The sequence below is a fragment of the Athene noctua genome, chromosome 1 (genome assembly GCF_965140245.1).
Source record: "Athene noctua chromosome 1, bAthNoc1.hap1.1, whole genome shotgun sequence".
NCBI classification, from domain to species: domain Eukaryota; kingdom Metazoa; phylum Chordata; class Aves; order Strigiformes; family Strigidae; genus Athene; species Athene noctua.
The window spans coordinates 200464815-200486423 of NC_134037.1; the positions used below are offsets into that span (position 1 = coordinate 200464815).

General features: G+C 38.6%; 1 protein-coding gene across 1 annotated transcript in view; it reads left to right on the forward strand.

Moving 5' to 3' along the window:
- The window catches only part of COL4A1 (collagen type IV alpha 1 chain), a 128308-nt gene extending 117189 nt beyond the window's left edge, over positions 1-11119 (forward strand). Inside the window, exons 47-52 of the mRNA XM_074910417.1 lie at positions 1334-1432; positions 1573-1785; positions 3267-3444; positions 6587-6701; positions 7716-7888; positions 9602-11119. Of these exons, the coding sequence (XP_074766518.1) occupies positions 1334-1432; positions 1573-1785; positions 3267-3444; positions 6587-6701; positions 7716-7888; positions 9602-9683 (860 nt within the window). The 3' untranslated portion in view covers positions 9684-11119. The remainder of the gene's footprint in view (positions 1-1333; positions 1433-1572; positions 1786-3266; positions 3445-6586; positions 6702-7715; positions 7889-9601) is intronic.
- Positions 11120-21609: the final 10490 nt, after the last annotated feature.

The window sequence follows — 21609 nt, forward strand, 5'->3', positions numbered from 1 at the left end:
CCAAACTTAATTAGTGTGTGTCCCTGGGAGAAGGCAAGCACGAGCTCCATTGATCTTGGAGTGGAAAGTGCTTCCTGAGGAAGCTTGTTCCATAGTCCTAGGTTTTGTCTCTTAGTCCAGACATTGCAATTTTTATAATGAAAAAGGTAAACTGCAAAAATTAAACACATTAGAGAATAACAGAATGGAGCAAAGGGTGAGACAAATTAAATACTGGCACAAGGACACATGTCCTTCAGAATAACAGGACATGGAGAGTGGGAGCTTAGAGGTGTTCTCAAGTTATTTTCTAAGGGAAAGCTTTGTTCCTGATTGTTTTATGGTGGGGTTTATGGAGTGTTTTATGGGGGGAAGATGATGGGGAATTACAGTGAAATATAATCATAGAATCGTAGAATGGTTTGGGTTGGAAGGGACCTTAAAAGACCATCTAGTTCCAACCCCCCTGCCATGGGCAGGGACACCTTCCACTAGACCAGGTTGCTCCAAGCCCCGTCCAACCTGGCCTGGAACACTGCCAGGGAGGGGGCAGCCACAGCTTCTCTGGGCAACCTGTTCCAGTGTCTCATCACCCTCATAATGAGTATCTTCTTTCTATTTAATATAATAGATATTGAAGTTTGCTCTTGAAGGTGGGATTACAACTCTACAACTGCTGTCCATTAGGAAATCACTATGAAATAATCTCAGTAATTGAACATAGCATGAGTTTGCTTCTATGGGATCTGTTGTTGTTCTCTAGTAGTCAGTTCAATACATGAACACAATATTGCTGTTTAGGTGATCAGGAAAAGGACAGCAGGTACTACATAAAGCTTCTGATGTGCCACAGAAATTTTGATATAGTGCTGATATGGTGCTGGTAACTTCTTTTTCCCAAAGTCAGAGTTACTGAGTTTATGTAGGACTCGAAGCATCCCTAGAAATCAATAAAGTGAAGACATAATATATGTCTGGAAACCTGGTTGGGAAGAAGCTAAGAGAATACTGATTTTCCCACCGTTCATGACCCTACTTTTTTATGGTCTATTTTTGATTAAGTACTATGATAAACAGAGAGGGAAGAGATTGCTGCCTTTCCTTTCCATATTCCAGGTGAATACTAGTTATTTGAGAAGCACATCCTCTGCTTAGTTCTCTATTGTTCTCTACTGTAATCGCTTCACCTGCAGTAACCCACATAATATCTGCTTTAGATATTGAAATACACACACGGTATCTGGGTGAGTTTAGTTTATGCTGAGGTGTGCCTGTGCCGTACTGTATTAAAAGGCAAAAAGTCAGAACTAACATGAAGTATATCCAGTAATAACTATTCCTTGTTTTCCAACAGGGGTGACAGGACCTTCAGGTGTACCTGGACCACCTGGTAGCCCAGGATTTGATGGTAAACCTGGGCAGAAAGGAGAAGTTGGTCCTTATGGACCCCCAGGTGAGTTCTTTAAAGACTTGATTACTTCAGAGAAAAATAACATAGGAGATTAAGTGTGAATGTATCTAATTTAACTTCTTTAGTTATGTAGGCAGAGTACTGCTGTCTGTAGAGATAAAAGGAGACTCTCTGTATTGCAGGGCCCAGAGGATTCCCTGGTCCACCTGGCCCTGAAGGTTTGCCTGGGGCTATGGGCCCACCAGGTGCACCATCTGTTGCTCATGGCTTCCTTGTCACCAGACACAGTCAGACCACTGAAGAGCCATCGTGTCCATTTGGAACAAGGCTGATTTACCATGGCTACTCCTTGCTTTATGTACAAGGCAATGAAAGAGCACATGGCCAAGATCTGGGTAAGAATTCAGTTAGAACCCATTACAAACCAAATGTTTCTTTCATTTGTAGAACTGTATTGAACAAACCTGTGTAATTATTCTTGGCTAGTTGGTGCTTTATTATGCCTTCTAGGGCGGTACAAGTAACGGTTTGGTGTGTAGTGGAAACAGTATCAATTTATTTATGCAAGCCTTTATCAAAGCCTTTGACACAGTCATCCACAGTATCTTTGTAGTCAAATGACTACAAAGTCATTAGTGAGATATGGGCTGGCTAAGTAAATGATAAGGTGAGTGGAAAAATGGTGGGTCCGTCCGGCTCGGAGGGATGTGATCACTTGTACAAAGTCTGAGTGGTAGTTGTTGATTAGCGATGTCCCTGGGCCAATACTGTTTAATCAATTTATTAATGACTCAGGTGATGCAATGGAGTGCGCTCTCAGCAAGTCTGTGAGTAATGCCAGACTGGAAGGAACCCTTCCCTAGTGGACACAGCTACCATTCAGAGGGACTGGGTCAAGCTGGAAAAGAGGGTTGAGATGAACCTCAAGAAGTTTAGTAATGGCAAATGCAAAGGGCTACACCTAGAATGAAATAACCTCATGCAACAAAACAGACTGGGGTCTGACTGCTATTCTCAGTAGCAGCAGTACAGACTACTCGAAAGCTGCTTTGCAGAAAAGGACCTGGGAGTCCTGGTGAGCAACACTGAACATGAGTTAGCAGCGTGCCCTTGCAACAACTACCCCATTCCCCACTGCCCAATCTACTGAGATTTACTGGCAAAAGTGCAACCAGCAGATGGAGGGAAATGGTTCTTCTCCTCTGTTTGGCAGTTGTGAGACCACATCTGGTATATTGTAACCAGACTTGGGCCTCCCAGAACAAGGAAAACATTGATACACCACAGGGAATACAGCAGCTAGCTACTAAGATAGCTAGTGGGTTCTGGACAGTCCGATGGAACCAGATTTGCTCAGCCTTTACAGAAATTTATGGAGAGGCCTTTATTGCTGTCTACAGAGAGGATAGAGAAGATGGAGCCAAAGTCATCTCAGAGGGGCTCAGTGACAGAAGAAGCAATGAACACAAGTGTGAGATATTCCAGTGGAACATAAAGAAAAGCTTTTTTACTATGCTGATGCTCAAACATTGGAACAGGACCCCAGAGAGATTGTTGACTCTCTGTCTTTGAAGATACTCAAAACTCAGCTGGCCCAAACCAACCTGATCTAACTAGCAGGGGGTTAGGATAGATGACCTCTAGAGGTCTATTCCCACCTAAGTTATTCTGTAATTCTGCAGGCAAGACTGGGCTCCTCCTTACCTTGCCCTGTTCCTTCCTTATAGAGTCAAGAGAAGTCACTTCCTCTGAGAGAACTGGGCCCTCCATAACAAGTGTCATCTGCTTTTTAACTGCTCCTGGAAATATTTGTTTGGCAGTTGGCAATGGTTGAACAAATATGGCTTAACAAGTAACCTTTCACTTAACATTTCAGGCACGGCAGGAAGCTGTCTTCGTAAATTTAGTACCATGCCTTTCTTATTCTGTAATATCAACAACGTCTGTAACTTTGCGTCAAGGAATGACTATTCCTACTGGCTGTCCACTCCTGAACCCATGCCAATGAGTATGGCTCCTATCACCGGTGATAATATCAGACCATTCATCAGCAGGTATGGTTTCAATACTGCTCTGTTGGTAAAATGGAGAAGCCTGTGAAAAGTGCATATGGTACTTTATTCTTTTGGAAAAGACTTTTAATCTGTATATTTTTATTTCCTGGCTTTAAATTTAAAGTTTGACTTCCTTTGATGACATGTTTCAGTGTGCATGCTTTCAGTTTAGACTTTGATCAAAAAGAAATCCATTTTGGGGGAAACCCAAACAAATAGAGTAGTCTATTTTGAGTCTGATTGAAATGAAAAGATTTGCTTTGAAATGATGTTTTGCAAAAGCTATGGTGTACTTTGAAGTTTTGAATTTATTCACAATTCTTGTCCAAAACAATTCTTCTTTTTTTGACTAGCCATAGCTAGAAGCTTTTTAGGGCTCAGTTTCCTTTTGTTTGAAAATGGTAGCATTATTTATCATACAGTAGACTGCCAGGCTTTGTCCATTGTTCTGGACATACTGCTTGAATGCAGCCATTATTGTCTGAAGTAAAGGAAACAGTTGCAAAATCAATCACCTATTTTTTAATAATTCCAGATTCTCAGCTAGCATAAAGTGTGGAACTTATATCAGATATAACTGTTCTTCATCAATCCAACGTGTTGAACTTTTGGTCCATTTTAAATTTTAAGGCCACTAGCAAAAACCACCCTGACATAATATGCCCAGTGCTGAAGGCAGAGGTGTGAGCAAGAGTGTAGTGAACTGAACCTCTGTTACTAGACAAGAATCTGACAAGGGAATCTCCATTTAATACCTTAAATTATATAGAAATGCAGAAATTACTATGATTCCTATCATTGCTTCTGATCTGTATCAGCTCTTACTGATCCCTTCTCCTGCTGTATAAAGTGAATGGCAGTGGAGACTGCTGTTACTGTTTTCTCGGGTATGTATGTACCATCCAAAAGAAAGGATATTTCAAATCATCAGTGGGTTGTAGTCTTGACATCTTGGTATGTTCAAAAAACTATCTGGCTCTCCTGCAAAACATTTGATATTTATTTTGCATAATAGAATCCTTCTTGTATCTGCAATTGTACTCTGTACTCCATTTTTGGTTTAGTGCCATAGAAGTTGGTATGCCTTGAAAATGAGTGGGCAGATTGAGGGCAAGATTCTCAAGAGAGACTATAGTTTCTGTTGGTCTTTTTTTGATTGTTCATTGGATGTGAGTGGAAGGGGCTTGACTTCCAGAAAAAATTCAAAAGACCACCCTCTGAAATTCATGTTCCTTTTATGCTATCCCTGATAAAGCACCCAAAATAACCTTTAACAGTCACTTTTGAAATACTTAAATGAGGCACCCACCAACATTTTGCCTTATGTATATAGATTAGCTTTTGCACCGTTAAAATGTATATGTGTGTATGTGTCTGTATATGGGATTTTTGCCTTCTATCATAGCAGTGATATAATTATATAATAAAATTTTAATTATATAAGTATATATATTAATTCTATTATTGTATATTTATTATATTGTATGCCATATTCTAATAATTAGAATGTATTATCATAGTATAATATAATGCATTATAATATATTGTAATTCTTGTAATATATTACAAAAATAATATATTTATAATATGTTTAAAAGTTAATAATAGAATATTATATAGAGAGAATATATAGTATAATATATAATATATAGTGTAATATATATTATATCATTATTGTATCATATGATTATTATTATTATTATTTGTTATTATAATATAATTTATTGTCATGATCTATTATTATACAGTATGATAAGTAAAATAATGAAAATGTATGGCATATTAATAATATAACCCTATATAATATATAGTATCTAATTTATAATATATAGCATATAGTATATAATATATAATGTTGTATATGTTATGTATAATGTGTTGATGATATAATAATATAGTAATAATATATTATTATTATAATAATACACATTTTTTAAACCAGCAAGGAATCTGAGAAGACTATTCTTCCAATTTATTTTATTAGCTGAGTCTTTTAAAGCAACAATTTTCCCTGTCCAAAAGTTGAAAAGGTGTAGAAGTGTCACTTGCTGCCTTGGGTCATGGGACTTCTTTTCATGTAAGGCCTTCCACTGGAATACCAGAAATCTCTTGAAGCAAAGCAGAGCTCCAAGAATAGAGGCAGCTTTACATTCTTCTTTTAACTTACTCGTTCATTGATGTGTTTCTTAAAATAACTTTCTTGCTTCTGCACTAAAGATGAAGGCAGTAGGTAATGAAAGCAGCCTTCACAAGTCAGAAATAGAAGGCTTTCATTCTGCATTCCTTTGCTTCTGTGCATTTTCCAGAATCCAACTTAATCCATTTTGCACTTGATTCTTTTCACTGCTCTGATAATAGGAATCAGACTGTCTAGTTTTCAGTTTCTGTTTTGAATCATTTTTATCATTGCTAACTGCTGTAGCCAGTTTTGGAGTTGTACAAGAAAAAATGAATTATGTCTACCAAAGTCCTTATTAGCAGCGCCCATTTTAAAGTTTCCAGCCCAACTTACATTTTTTATGATTCTCCTGAGAAGGCATGATTGGTCATTGGATTGGATCAGTAACCTAGCAGTTATGAGACACAATGAATTTACCTAAAGTAAAAGAACTGGTGCTGCATAGCTTTCTAAAGAGTTGCTTTCAAGTTCATTGCTCAAGTTACTTTGCTAGAAATGTGGAGATAAAAACCACAAATGTAAATAAAAGCCACTTTCAAGGAAAATGTTTGGGGAAGACTCAGCATTAGATTAGATTAGCAGCGATTACCTTTGTAAGACATTTTCCAGAGAGATGGCTTTCACTCTGGAAGTCACTCAGGTCTGTTTAGGATAATGAATTGCTGTTACTTGTCTCATGACATTTAAATATTCAGATAAGAGGTCTTTCGTTCATTGTTCATAGGATAGCTAATAGGAATAAGACTTAATAGTTAAACTGTCCCTAAATAAATGAGAAAAGAAAAATTAAAAAATAAAAGAACCCATTGGTTGTTTTTCTAAATGAAACATTTTGATTTTTCTTTGTTTCTGAAGGTGACAACATTTTCTAATTCAAGATTGCTTAAAGAAAGTAACTTCTTAAAAAAGAAGAAGTATTAGTCCTCAAGTGTATGTAACTCATTCGTGTCTTGGTCTTTCTAGATGCTCTGTGTGTGAAGCTCCTGCCATGGTAATAGCTGTTCACAGTCAAACAATTCAAATACCACAATGTCCTGAAGGCTGGAGTTCACTTTGGATTGGTTACTCCTTTGTCATGGTAAGTGCACTGAGGCATACTATGAGCTGAGAAAAACATTTGTTTCAGGCATTGGATCTACACTCCTGCTCTGGGAATGTTATTATCTGACTGTGTCACTTCAGGACTTGGGAGGACATTAGACCACCCTTTCTGGTGACTTTAGAAAGATTCTGGCTAATTACTAAATGAGAATAATGCAATAGCAATTCATTGGTCACTTCTGGGGAAATGCACACATCTTGCTCTCTTGTTTGCAGCTCCAGCACAGGCTTCAAGTGCTGAATCAATGAGGAAATAGGCATAATTTTCCATTGTCCTACACCTATGTTGTAGTAGCTTCCTAGAGTGGTAGCATATCAGCGCCTGTCCTCTTCCCACTTTTTGATGAATAAGCCTTCAGTTTTCAAATGGAATTTTTGACCTTTTATCCAGTTTCTTCAGCTGTATCTATATTGGTAAAAGAAATAGGGCCAAGGAGTGGCCTGGAAGAGCCACTGTAGTCTTCCATAGGTGTTAGCTGTTACCATGCTTCCTGTCATGCTCGCAGCCTATATAACAGCCACTCTCTCAGGCAAGGTCTGGGCATGGTCTGATGGATCCAGAGCTGTTAGCACTCAGCAGTGGGAGAGAGACCACTGTGATGTGGGGCAGGAACTGGGTTAAGCTATTTGGATATAAACCATACTAGTCTACATGCCTTCAGGGCTGGAGAGCGGGCCCTGACCTGTTGCTAGCAGAGAGATAGTTTGGATTCTACTGTCAGTCCTGAAGGATTTCTGTGCATACATCCGCCTGGAAGTTGATGTTGCTGGTGTGTTGTGCTGCTGTTAAGCGAGAAAACCCAGTGCCACCTCTGGAGCCCTTCACCTCCACCCTCTTGCTTCTCTTTGAGCTGAGGGCCAAAACAGCAGATGGGCAAAACAGAGGACAGGGAGAGGCATGTGAAGAAATATTTGTGCAAAAGAGTTAATAGGTGTTGTAGCAGAAGAGGTAAAGAGTCCATCTCTGACTGATGCTTTTGCATTTTTCTAGCACACTAGTGCTGGTGCGGAGGGCTCTGGCCAGGCCCTGGCGTCTCCTGGTTCCTGCCTAGAGGAGTTTCGAAGCGCTCCCTTCATTGAATGCCATGGCCGGGGCACCTGCAATTATTATGCAAATGCTTACAGCTTCTGGCTTGCCACTATAGAGAGGAATGAGATGTTCAAGTAAGTTCATGATTTATTTATCAGTATTTGAGACTCAGTCAAGCCATGTCACTGAATAAGAGAAGTATTGTTTGAACGTAATACATGATTCAAGTGTTGGCTGTGCCCCAGCCTGGTTAGTATGTGCAGTTAATGATTTTGTAACAAAAAGAAAAAATTGTAATAGCTTTTGGGGGAATTAATGAATGTATCTTCTGTTAGTATTTACAATGTGTCATTTGTACCTAGTATTTTGCTTTTCAGAATAATCTAACAATGTTTGCATTTTTACTATGTTTGATTGTATTCACTGAGTCGTAACTGGGATAGGCTGACATACTGATTGGAATTAAGTTAGAATATAACATTACCCCTAGAGGATGTTAGCACATAATAGAACCACTTGAAATTAGTGCAGGTGTTGAACTAAGTGAGCTGAACAATTATTTACCCTTCCCTAATGTTGGAGGAAGTATGTCGGAATAAAATGCAGCTGAAGGCAGAGAGGCCTTAGGCATTTCTTCAGTCCTGCTGAGGTTATAATTTCACGAATTAAGTGGCAGTAGGCTTTGTTCTGGTCTCCTGCACATAAGTATTCTTCAACACAGTCTAATTTGTTCCATATGAATTTTATTAATATGCTAGTATATAGACCAATTCCCAGGTCTGCATGGCTTACCTGATTAGCAGGCATTCCTCTGGAGTGCAGGCAAGCATCCTCTTCCACCACAGTCCAGGCTGCCACTCCTGGTACCCTTCATCTCGTCATGTCTTCTAGATCTGTGAATGCTCCTTAGCCTGTTTCAGTCAAAATGAAGCAGATTGCTTAGCCAGTTTTGACTGTCTATGAGATAACTGTCAACTGAGTTGGTAGGAAAATTGAGCACTGGGACTGATTATCACTGGTGCTAATCTCATCAACCAGAAAAGCTACTACTGAAAGAGCCCATTTGCCAACATGGGAGTGAGCACTGGTTCCCCTAGGAAAGAGGAGAGCTGGTCAGAGGAAAATTTAGAGGAGTCAGCACTGCAGTTGTTTGTATGCATTGAGTCCTACCCAGAGACCTGTCAACTTCATACCCTTTTCTGGCTACAAAATGTATCTCAAATTAATAAAATAATCCCAGATCAGGGAACCTGTCCTACTATCATAATTCACAAATACTCTTCAATTTTCTATAAATTCATAATCCTTTTTAAAGAAAAGCGTTACATGTGAACATACTTTGGTCTGAAAATTCTTTATTTCCAATTGCTAGGAGTAACTCCTTATGATAGGTTAGACACTAAAGATTTTGGTTAGTCTTTCTATATGACATCACATTATTTCCTTTCCTGGCTTTTCATTCTTCTGTAAAGTCACAAGGGTTAGCAGAAACTCACAGTCAAATGTCTTCCATTTCTTTGCCTAATTTTTTTTTATTACCCAAATTCCAGAATGTTTTCAAACTGCTGATTAAAGTCTTCTGGGTAAGAAAATGTTCAGCCTTGTGATAGAATTGAATTCTGAAGTAACTGGAAGTAGATGATGTTTAAAACTAATCTTGTGACAGTTTTTGACCAAACATGAAAGTGAATATACATTGGAGAATTTAGGGACGCCCTTTTGATTCAGCACAGCTTGAAGAGGCACTTGGCTGCATACAATGTTTGTGTTGTCAATTATAAACCTGAAAAACAACAGTTTGTATCAACAATTGTTAATGGGTCTCTTCATTTATTTATTTTTAATAGGAAACCGACTCCCTCAACTTTGAAAGCAGGGGATCTGCGCTCAAACGTTAGCCGTTGTCAAGTCTGTATGAGAAAAACATAATGACTTTTGAATTTCAACTAATTTCACACAATATGGTGCTATTCGTTTAACAGCAATGAAGCCTAGACGTATATCATATGTACCTCATTGTTGTCCAATATGAAAACAGTAAAGTGCCTTTTAGGAACTTGCATAACTAACACACACTGCTTTACTGGCCCTGTCCTTGCTGAAGAAGAAAAGAGACAACAAAGATAAGCTTCAAATGTTGACATGCCAAATGGCACTTTTGATCAAAATATATGTATTTTTTATATAAATGCAATGCACTGATAGAATAAAAAGTCAGCATTTATCCAGAAAAAATGCAAAGGTGCTAGGAGGTATGCAGTTCTGCCTTATACTGTTTGACCCCCCTTTCTCATTCTTGTATTATATATTTAGATTCATTTTTCTTCCCCAGATAAGTTTGTTGTTACCGTTATCTAGGTGTCTCAAAATCCCAGACTCTTGGGTATGTACTTATTGTTCCTGTACAAAGCAATACTAATGTAAAAAAGAGTTTTGGGATTACAGACTGTGGTTAAGCAATATGTAACCATCTTTTCACAACATAGAATGCCATCCTGCAAACCTTTGCTTCTGTTTGTAGTCTTTAGTGCTATTGGTTTTAATGGGACTACATCTGGAAGAGATTGCCAACTTGGTTTCCCAAATAGGCAAGTAAGTGTTTCTGCTATGTTGGTACTATGCAGCTTCTTTATGCAGTAGAACAAACTTTCCTGTGGAATAAAGAATGATCCAGCAATGGTCAAGAAAAAATATATATATAAATATTTTAGTAATTTATATAGATATCAACCATTAGGCAAATCAAGCTCTAAGTTTATAACTTCAAAAAGAAGCTTACAAAAGTTTTCTTCTTTACAGTGTCATGAATTAGATGTTAAATGCCAAAAAGTATGATGTGAAATGTTCATTTTACATAGGCCATTTCAATGCTGAAGTTGCAGAGACTGAACCCAGGTTAATACCTATTTTTGTTTATTACAGTAAATTCTGCTTTGAGCTTATAGTCTTTATTCTGTATTTAATATTTTTCAGGGTTTTAAACGCTACTCACACACTGAATGACTTGATTTTGAAAAGTATAAGGCCTTAATTTTGTTAATATTGTGCCAAAAAAAATTCTTCAAAGTAGCCTCAGAAATATTTCTAAAGAATTTCTATGCAATGATACCATTGTTTGAGCACATCTGTGTCCAGAAGTGTTTTATAGACTATTACCATGCAAATACGAAAAGATTTTGCAAATGCCAAGGCCTTTGTGTAATTTCTTACATGTGTATTTCTTAAGAGTTCAAGTTTGTAATAAAACTATTTCTGTAAAAAAACAGAAGAAAAGAAAAAGTTTTTACTAATTTGTTATTAGCATTCATTTACAGCAATGAATTCATTTTTAATAAGCCACCAATAAATGCACAAGCTTGATGCAATCCTAAATTATTTTTGTTTTGCACATCTTTCAGATGTACAAAGCATCTTCAAAGGGGGAAATCAGGACACTGTACTGACACCTCTGTCGTTACCTTGTAAGAACTGGTACTGATAGACAAAATGTGGGTTATGCATTTATTACTGAAATATGTTTGATGTGAACATGTTACAAAAATCTGCTAACTTCATCCTAGCTCATGGAAAGCCACCAAATTATACACATTTTTCACTCTTCCTTTGAATTTTTCATGCACAAATCAGAACTGAATTATACAGGATAAAAATTAAAATATCTCCTGTAGTTTTGCTTGTAAGTGGGCAAAGTGAATCTTGGCTCTGGTTGTCTGAAGAGGAAGTGGGCTGTGATATCTTTTTTTCCTGGCAAAAGCACATAATCTTTTAATGTTTCATGTTGTTTTCCCAGATTTGTGGAGGCTGCTGTTACTGTTCTGAATTCACTTTCACTTAAAATCCTTGAGGACACTGGCTAGCCAAACAACTGAGGGCCCCTGTTGAGAAATTGCCCATTTCCTTTAGTACCAATTCTTGACTCTCATGGAAGTTTTGACAGATGATCACTTTATTTGTAAATCACCACTCTTCACAGAAGTCCATTACCAGCCCATAAAATATAAAACTCTGGTTATGTCTAATCAGCCCAATACAGGGTTTTCCAAAATGCCACTTGTCATTCAGAAGAAGAGGAGAAGGCGATAGGGTGGTTCCTTGTGGCATCGAGGAAGAATTAAGGAGACATTCAGCCTTCTCTAACTCAGAGGATCCAAGCTGCTGCTCAGACTTCTTAAGCACTCTCCACATTATCTCCTGGTCAGCTGGGAATTTAATTTGCTTGGTTCAAATTGTCTCAGAACCGCCAGACAGTTGAATTTTAAAAGTCCTGCATGTATGTTTAAATCAAATCTGTGCATAAGGGAACAATTCCTTTTGCTAGTGCAGGGACTACTCGCTGCAGCTGCGTGTGTGCTAACCCATGTTTTCTCAACTAGGAGCATTTTGGAAACAAGTTCCTTTGAAAATTTTCAAAACCTGTTTGAGCTACAGTTTGATGTCTTACTTACCTAGTAGCAATTATTTATTCCGTAACTTCCAGCTCATAAAATGGCCCAAACCATGCTCATGCTAAAAATGCTATTTCTGCTTAAGTCAGTTAGTAAACTTTTCACTGGTTATCAAATACCAATCAGATCTGTTGAAAATGCTGTAAATGCTAATTTTGATGCCCTTGGTGAGGGAGAGTCCATGTAGTAAAGCAGAACAGAAATGTGAAACCCTTTCTTGTTTTCAAAAACCTGTAAGTATCCCATATTCGGTCATTTCTGGCCACCATTATTGCTACAGTACAGCTCATTGTGTGAACAAGCAAATACATAATTTGTTAAAATTGTCTTGCATAAGCTTAAATTACAGGAGAAAGCTTTCCTAAAGAAGTACATCTTGTTGAGTAGGCCTGACTGGTTTTCTGAATGCAGTACTTGAAGAGTAACTTTCATGACCCAAATAAATACATTTCTAAAACAGCAGGTGGTGCCCTTGCTCTCTTTATGGTAACAACTTTAACGAATGTCTTGTTTTCTAATCCACTAGAATGTAAAGCAGCCTGACAGTACTCTGTTTTCCCAAGTCTCTGTCTCTGTTCTGACATGTTCTAGTCACCAGCAATTTTCCTTCTGAAACAGGAATGGAGCAGTCTTCAGTGAAGAAAAAATTTTAAAAATCTATACATAGACAGAATATAATTAAATAATCCAATATATATTTTTTAACAATTGATCTCTTAGCCTGTGTGTCTTTTCTGACAGCAGGTGTACATTCATTTTATAATAATAGCCCTTATCCTTTTCATAATGGTAACTTCCTTGCAGAAATACACTTTCTTCTATGAGACAGGACTCCTGAGAACAATATCCCCATACTAGGCTTCCTGAAAACCAGTTGTATTAAAGCCATAGCTTTTTATGACTGAAATTGTAAAGCTGCACGACTTTTTGAGAATTCCTTTCTTACATATCGTGTTTTACGAATCTTGAGTAACCTACACTACCTACACGACATCGAACGTGAACACATAACACACAGGACTGGTCACGTGGATCCCAGAGCCCCCACTAAACCCAATAAAAAGGAAATAGGGCACCTGGCACAAAGATAGGCCCCTGACAATTTGAAATCGCAGGAGTCTTTGTACCTGGCTGTATCTCCACCCCTTGCTCTAGTAATGGTGGTTGGCCATGCCTGTGTGCAGACCTTCGGAAGGAGTCCGGCAGCGCTCTTCCCAAGCCAGCCATGGAGCTTCCTCTCTCTCTGCTGTTCATGCAGCAGCAGCGATGTGCTGCCCACTGCATTTCCACCTCGTCACACAGAAACAATCTTCCTTATCAACTTCACATTCTGAATTCGATAACACAGGGAGAACATGAGAGACCAGTGTGGAACCTTCAATGCTTACATCAGGCTCAGGCTAATGCTGAGAACAGTGATGGTCTGGGATGTAATTAATCATTATTAAGAAGTATCCAGTAGCCACATGGAAGCATGCAGCCTCTCTGTTTTCAGACTGAGGTAAGAGTAGAGAGAAGAAGATCATTCCACCCATCCATTAGTTATAGTTTATTAAGTATGAACTTGATATTAATTGTGAGTTTGTGCAGCATCATTATAAATAAAAAAAACATACAAACTTACTTCTAGCAGTAGCAACCGAGCAAGAAGCACCACATGTTCCTTGTGAACGGTGTACTAACAGAACAATCTCAAAAAATAATTTCCTGAAAGTATAATTTTTCTAACCATTTTGTTCCTTCAGAGTGTCAGAAGAAAGTCCATCCAAAAATGCAAGGAGGAGGGTGTGTGGTTTTTGATTATTTCTCTCTAGCAAACAATATGCTTGTTGTGTTGCTGGAGGTGTTAATATCTGTGGGAAGATAAATTACTACTACTTCTCATGAACTCAGAAATGCTTCCTATGGTAAAGATATTTCACCCAGACAGGCTTACTGACATCACCTTCTGTCTTCAGCTCCCACTGTAAGAGGATGTTACTCTGAGCTGAATATTTTTACTTATATTTCAGCGTTGATTTCTAAAGATATATTCCTTTCCAGCTTCTTATTTTCTTCAAGCCAAAGAGAACAGAGTGTTGCTTTTATGTAAACAATCAAAAGATTTACAAATGTCTGAATCTTTTAGTTTTCCTATGTTAGAGAGCTGCCTTCATTTTCCTCTGGCTATATGCAGTCAGCTATATTTATTATAATTGGTGTGCAGAGGACAGAAGACTTGACAGAGTGAAAGTTATAGATGGAACATGATCATTTGATGCTCTGTCAACTTCTGTCTCGCCTAAGAAAACATGTTACATTTCATGCAGAATTGTGGCAGGTTTCATTTGTCATCTCAGCTCCATGAGGTATGATTTACGTTGTAGTAAATAAGCATGTAAAATGGCCTAGGCAGGGGAGAAAGTCCTTGTAAAACAGGTTAAAGAGCATTGATCAAATCTTTTTATTACTCTTAGTACACAGCTTTTAGACTGGTGTAACTCACTGTATGCTTTCTCTAGAACGTACCTCTCAGGCTTGTACCGAAGTGGTTATTTCTCACCATCGGTTCCTGGAAGAGGTTCAAAGTGGAGAGTGCTAGCACATGCCCAGTGCTCGCTTCTGCCAAAGCTTTTATTATCTTTGTGGGCATAGTAGTTGGCAGTGGAAGATGTTCCCCTCTTCCTATTTCCTCCCAATAATTATAGCAGCATTTTTTCCAGCCTAATTTTGGACATGAACCTGTTTGTGAGATAGGATCAAAGTGGCAACCAAATCATAAGCACTTGAAATGCAATCACATGAATCCCATGAATTGCTGCTTGTGCACCACTTTCAAAAATGTTTCTGGGAATCCCCACGCTAGCTGTGATGCTCAGACGCTGATTCCCAGGGGAGCCTCAGTACATATTGTTTTATAATTATATTGAGATTTAGGTCCTATTATCATAGCATGGAAGATGTGTTGCAGCATCTTCAGGACTCTGACAGCTAAGAAGGTGAGTATCAGGCAGAAGTGAATGAAGATTCTTGGTAGCTCAACAGGCTCATCTACAAACAGGATGACTGTTTACTCTCATTTCCACATAGACTGACTACAGCTTTTTCGCAGATTTTTTGACCACTCTTGTTCAGCAATTGGGAGATGTAAATTGTCTCTGTTCAAAGCTAATAACATCTGGGCCTTTTAGCATTATCTCTGAACCAAAGGACCTAGCCCAGGGCAGTGAAAGATATACCTTGTCTTATTCTCAGCTCTCCCTTTCCCAATAAAAAACATACAAAGGAAAAGAAGTGATGGCGTTCCAATAAAAGTACACTGCAGCTCTGTTCAAAGGCAAATTTGCTTCGGGGAAAGATGGTGACCTTTTTAAAATGTGAGGGGAAAATCTGAAATGGAAATTTGAGAAAATATTCTCTAGATTATATATTCACACTATAGCAACAGTTACTTAGAAAAAGGCAATATATGAAATGCTAGAATCACCTACAGTTATGTCAGAATTTGCGGGTTTCATTTTAAGATGGGAATTTCTTAACAGGAAAGCTACAGAAGTTATGAAGGCCAGATTGAAAAATACAGAAACCACACTGGCTGTGTAGACCCTCCTGAACACAACCTTATACACTGTAAATAAAAATCATACTCAGATTCCAAACATTACTGTGATTGCTAGTAGTGCAAACCAGAAACAGAGCATTTCCTAGAGGAAGACACTGCAACCTGGGGATCACAGGTAGGAATAACTCTGGAGGGAGAATTAATTAGGATTCTGCACTGATGAGAGGCTTTGGAGCCCCTACAAGGTTTTTCAGTGAACTGACCTAAAAAACTGAGTAGGTCCTACTAGTCAAAGCCTGAGATTGTCTGAGAGAACATTTGTGAAGTGAATCTGGAGGCTATGGCCGAGCGCTTGATTTATCACTGTGAAAAATAAGAGCTCTTCTGTGTGGCTTTAATATGAACACATTTTTTGGTATGTTTTGTCCTGATCCTTTGTAGTCAGAGAAATCTAGCCAACGCATGTGTATTAATAACTATTAATTGGTAATTATTACCAAGAAGTAGATTTCTTTCTAGAAACACAGAGTACAGTGGAAATTTTAAAAATTTTCCCCTCTTTTTCAGGCAAATCACAGAGAATCACAGAGAGAGAGAGAGAAATTTTTTCGTTGTTTGTTTGCTCTTGTAAGGCACTGAACATGACCCCTCAGGAATGTGTAGGAGAGGAAATGAAAAGCAGACGTGGGAAGCTGAAAAAGCAGCACTTCTCCTCTATCATTAAGTATATAATAAGGTAGATTACATCAGTTGTTGGCCTAGTCTCCCTGGTGAACAGGTGTCATAGATACAGCACTGTCTAATCAAATATTAACTCATCATGTGGCAGCAAGTACTAGGAGACGGAACGCGTAGGATTATCTACCTCCTTTCACATGCAGCCAACTCTTCTGTGAGGCACTCAGGACATTCTTGTCATTTTTATGGAGTGAATCTAATTTTATATAGTTAACATAGACTTCAGGCAACCAATTTTTTTCTGCTTCCTATTAGAAAGTACTTTGGATACTAACATATGAACAGCCACAAACTCAGACAGATTGCTGTATTTATGTACATAGTTAAAAAGTAAACCCATAGCAGTTTAGTAGTAACTATCTTCAACTGTTACTTAGAATAAACATATACAAGATTTTTAATTCAAAAATTTCTACATTGTTTACAATAGCAAATAAATCCCATTGCTCCCATTTTACAAGCAGAGAAAATGGAAATGAAAATTACATGCAGTTAGAGAAGAAGTTAGTCTACCTCCTGGACCAGATCTGTCCCCGATGGATCATGGTCTACCCCAGACTGTCTGATACTCCTGGACGGTGGTGAAAAAAAGAAAGATTTGTTTTATTTTTTAATATTCCATTTGTTGGACTTTTTACTTTATACAACCTTATATAGAATCAGAGTTGCGTTAGTTTTAAAATGACAGCTACATCAGCTATGTGGGTATTGTACAGCAGACGTCAAATAACAGGAGAGGAGGCACCTGATGAGAGTTGCTTTCTGTCCTCAGTCACTTTCCTGCAGAAGAACGTCATTAATGTATGGTACTCAAAGTGGAGCTTCTGAAGTGAACTAATGATAGATGAAATGAGACAAGAATTTATTTTCAGGAAAGACAGCATACCACTCACTCTCTTTACCTTGGGCTCCAGGAAGAGTTGGTATAGAAGGAGAAGTGACGGCTAGGAGAGGATGTTCTAGATGACCAGGTATCCTGACATAGGGAGTCTTAAAAGTGTACTCCTCGATCCATCCTAGCTATGCTTTTTCTGCGATCAGAAGCCTAAAACTCCTCCACACAGTTTCAAGAAGGAGGCTAAAAACTCTTCCTGTTTAATAGAGAAAGGACTTAGTAAATTGGGTGTAAGTTGACCATAAAATAATTCAGCCTGGAGAGTCCTTTATAACTATCAAAGGAGGGAGATTTGGAGATGTCTTTTCAATAAAAATGTAGATGCAAAAAATGTCAAGTGTTAAGGCCTGACAAATTTGCATAGTTATTTGGTGAGATTGCCTGAGCTGTCAGGACTGAAGAACTAAGATGCTTTCCATCCCAAACTGTGTTAGCACTTGTTGGCCATACCTGTAATTTCCTATTATCAGATATTGTCCTTCCATGTTCTGGTGGGATTTTTATTATGGAGATATATATATATATAATCAACAGTATTATATTTCACATCTAAGAACTATTATCCCATCATCTGTACTACTTCTCCAAAACATTATTGAAGTTCAGCTGACAGAAGGGTGAATCTAATGTGTAAGAGTTAAGAAGTCCTGCTCTGTAGCTTTTAATTACCCAGTGAAGGCAGGCGATGTGCCAAGAGCTGGAGAGATCTAGGGGAAAATTTTAGCTCTGACTCAGCTCCACCTTGGAGGGTGATACAGGTGCAGACTGTTCCCTCTCCACCCCGCTTGCTTTTGGGAAGAAGCCCAGAGGCACAGAAAAGGGCGGACAAGTGAGTGTGGGCAGTCAGTGAGTTAGGACTGGCGGGTGCATTGTGAGGTAAATTTGATCTGGGGTTGGGAAACGGCCAAGGTGCATGGCCCACTGTGCAAATACAGCCGGTGTCATCCCACTCTGCTTCTGCTCGAGTCAATGTTAGTCCACGGGAGCAGAGCTGATGAGGCTTGAGCACCTTGAAAAATCCCTTGCGATGTGTTTAAAAGAAGGGTTCAAAATGAGCACCACTAGGCCATCCATTGATGATAAAGCCTTGTCAATTTATTTGAGATTAATTGAGGATGTCTCCATGAGTTCTGTATTGTATCACCTTCAACATCTTTTGGATACCTTAATGTGACAGATCCAGTGAAAGGAGGCAGTCTTCTTGAACTCTCACTTCTGGAAAGGAGACCTGTAAGAGCTTGTCATCAGTTTCTATTAACACTAAATATTTTAGCAAGCTCTTGCCATTTTAAGTATTGTGGGGAAAACAAAGCAGTCATCTGCCTCCTCTAGCAATTTTCATAGCTCATGAGACTAATCGTTCCTGTCAGGTAGCTGGATAGCTTTTTCGTTCTTTATAGCTGACAGCCTTTTTGCATTTGGTATTGAAAGCACAGGCTTCAGCCTTTATGCTACAAAGAATATCCTACATATTTCAATCACTTCCTAGAATCACTCACCTTTTGAAAGAGGCACAGCACTGCACTGCAAAGCACAGGAAGGACAGTGTTGAGTCTACAAGATTCTTACTCTCTGGAGGATTTGTTGGCAGAGGTGTAATGCTCTCAGAGAACGGCATTGAGAAAAGGTTCTGGTCTGATCTTGGTGAACTTGTGATTCTTACTTTGATTTCATCCTCAGTGTGTGCTGTAAGTTGATCTAGATTTTATTTTTTTAAAATAGCTGTATTATTTGTGGGTCCTGGAGGGCTTGTTACAGAAAAAGAAATACAGAATAGGAACATTCTCTTGGTTTTGTAAGAAGTGGAGACTCATTACCAGTAGAGAGATTCTGCTGCAGTAAACTTGTACTGGTGGGACAGGTTTAAGCACTTAATCCTTTTGCTGCTCCTGTTATAACAATTCCTAGAATATGGCAACACTAACAGGATGTTTTTCATAGAGATTAAAAAGGATTATTCATTTTAGTGACTCATCTCCACCCAGTCCATTGTTGAAAGCTGTGGCTGATTGTAAAAACTGTGTGTTTTCCTGATGAAAGCAAAGCAAACTGAAGAGACCTGGTCCATTTCAGCCACTGTCTATTCTGACCTTTGCTCTTTGTTATCAATATAATGGTTAAAAATCCCGACAAAGTCTAGTTCTCTTGAACATGTCCCGTGTGTTAGCCTGAGCATCTGACTCTCCCGGTCCTTTACCTCTACGGACTATTCAGAGACAAGCACCACAACACCACATAATGTCTACCTCTCTGTTTTGCTTCAGAGTGGTGTAACATCTGTGTGTCAATATTAGGGACACATCCTCATCTGGTCCTGCTTAGAAATTAATTCTGGGAACAATAGGCCCAAGAATATTTTCTGCAACAGAAGAAGTCCTCTTTTGACAAGGCAACCGGAGCAGCTGGGTGGAAGCATGAGATCAAGAAAAATGCTCTACAAAAAGATTCAAAGATATCTTGCTTTCTTACAGTAAAGCAGGAATTATGGTGCCGAGTAAGGCTCTCAGCTCTCATGTTCCTCTACTACAAGGGCAAGCTATAAACTTCTGACTGAATTAATTTTCTGTCCTCTTAGTCTGCTTGGAAACGGTTTAAATAGCAAGGACAAACAACAAAAGCCTTTACTTAAAAAAAAATACAGCCTAGCTTGGAGTGCCTCTTTTAATATTAACTTTCTCGGCACAATTAAACAGCTTCTTACCTTTTGCTTATCACCAGGGGTTTCTCTGTGGAAAGCTTGCCACTTGAATTTTTTCATATCTGGGAAAGTCGATTTGCTTTCTAAGAACTACTTTTATCTTTCAGGTTTTTATCTTTCAGTTTTGTAGGTCTTCTTCTGGCTTGTTACCTACTGCTTTACGGACATGAACTGCCAGAAGTCTTTTGAAGTATAACAAATGTATACATTCGAGAAAACTTTTTGAGGTAGGTTCTTGAAATAATTAAATGTACCCAGTAACAAAAGTAATTTTCTTACTTTGTAAACAAAATGGACTTCACTCAAACATCATGGACCAAAAATTGCTTGGATGAATGATTTTCCTGTGAAGCAGGAAATATATGTTCTCTTGCCATCATTGACACAGTACATACTGCCATCTGGGTGTCCTGAGAAAGCACCTGGCTTGCTTCCTTACCTGCTGCTCTCATCCTTTCTCAGTGGCCACATCAAAGTGCACTATAAACACAAAAAAATGTCATCAAATGCCAAGCTTTCAACCTTACATAATGCCATTTGCTCTGGGCTTTTGCAATGTGATTGATCATCCCGGTTTCGCAGGTGGAGGAGCTGAGGCAAAGATGCCCGTGAGCCACGGGCTGAGAGTAGAGCTAGAGCCCAACTTCACACATTCAGTGTATCCACACTGGTCATGTCCACACCCACTGTCATCATTGTGTCCACAATTACTGCCAGTTGCCACCAGTGCTTTACAGTGGTATAAATATATCCCTTCCAGAACGTTGAAGCATCTTAAGAGACCATATGATAACACTACATTTATGTGATGGTTCATGCTGCAGTACTAACTTGAAATTGATTATAGCTAATATTAAAGGCACTTTTTCTGCTCCACTTTCTTTCTCTGTGCCTAGGTAGCTGAATGCTGGTGAAGTGCCTTATTTTACACATGCTATTTGATACGTGTCTATGTGTAGGTCACGAAGAGTACATTAGGAATGCAGCGACATTTGTCATTCATCGCATCGACCAAGCCACTGCAAGCGTTAATTATTTCACAAGTAACTGCACTCAGTTATGTATGGCACGTTGCCAAAGAAGGGTGACTTTTTTTTTTTTTTTTTTAATGAGTCATAATTTTCTTTCTACACTAGTACCCTGTTAGATGGGATCATGGTCCTTAGATACTTTCAGAGGAATGTGAAGACATGTAGGGTAACAAACAAGAAGAAGTTAAAATTTCAAACTGCTAGCTGTCCTGTTTTGGTTCTTTGTAGCAGATTGCTGAGGTTCCTGCTACACTGTTCAGTCTTTCAGGAACTGAAAGGCAAGAAGCTATTTCATTGCCCACAGGAACTCGAGGGGTTTGTATTATAGTCAAGTAGCAAGAAGCTGTTTCAATTGGTGCTGTTGCCAGGAAGCTCACAGTATAGTTTAAGTCTTTGTCATGAATCCATGAAGTTTTTTCTCATCATAGGCTGAAGTGAGAACCATAAACTGTACTAAAAATCAATATAATTTTGTAATGTACTATAGAGAGAACAAACGGGATTTTT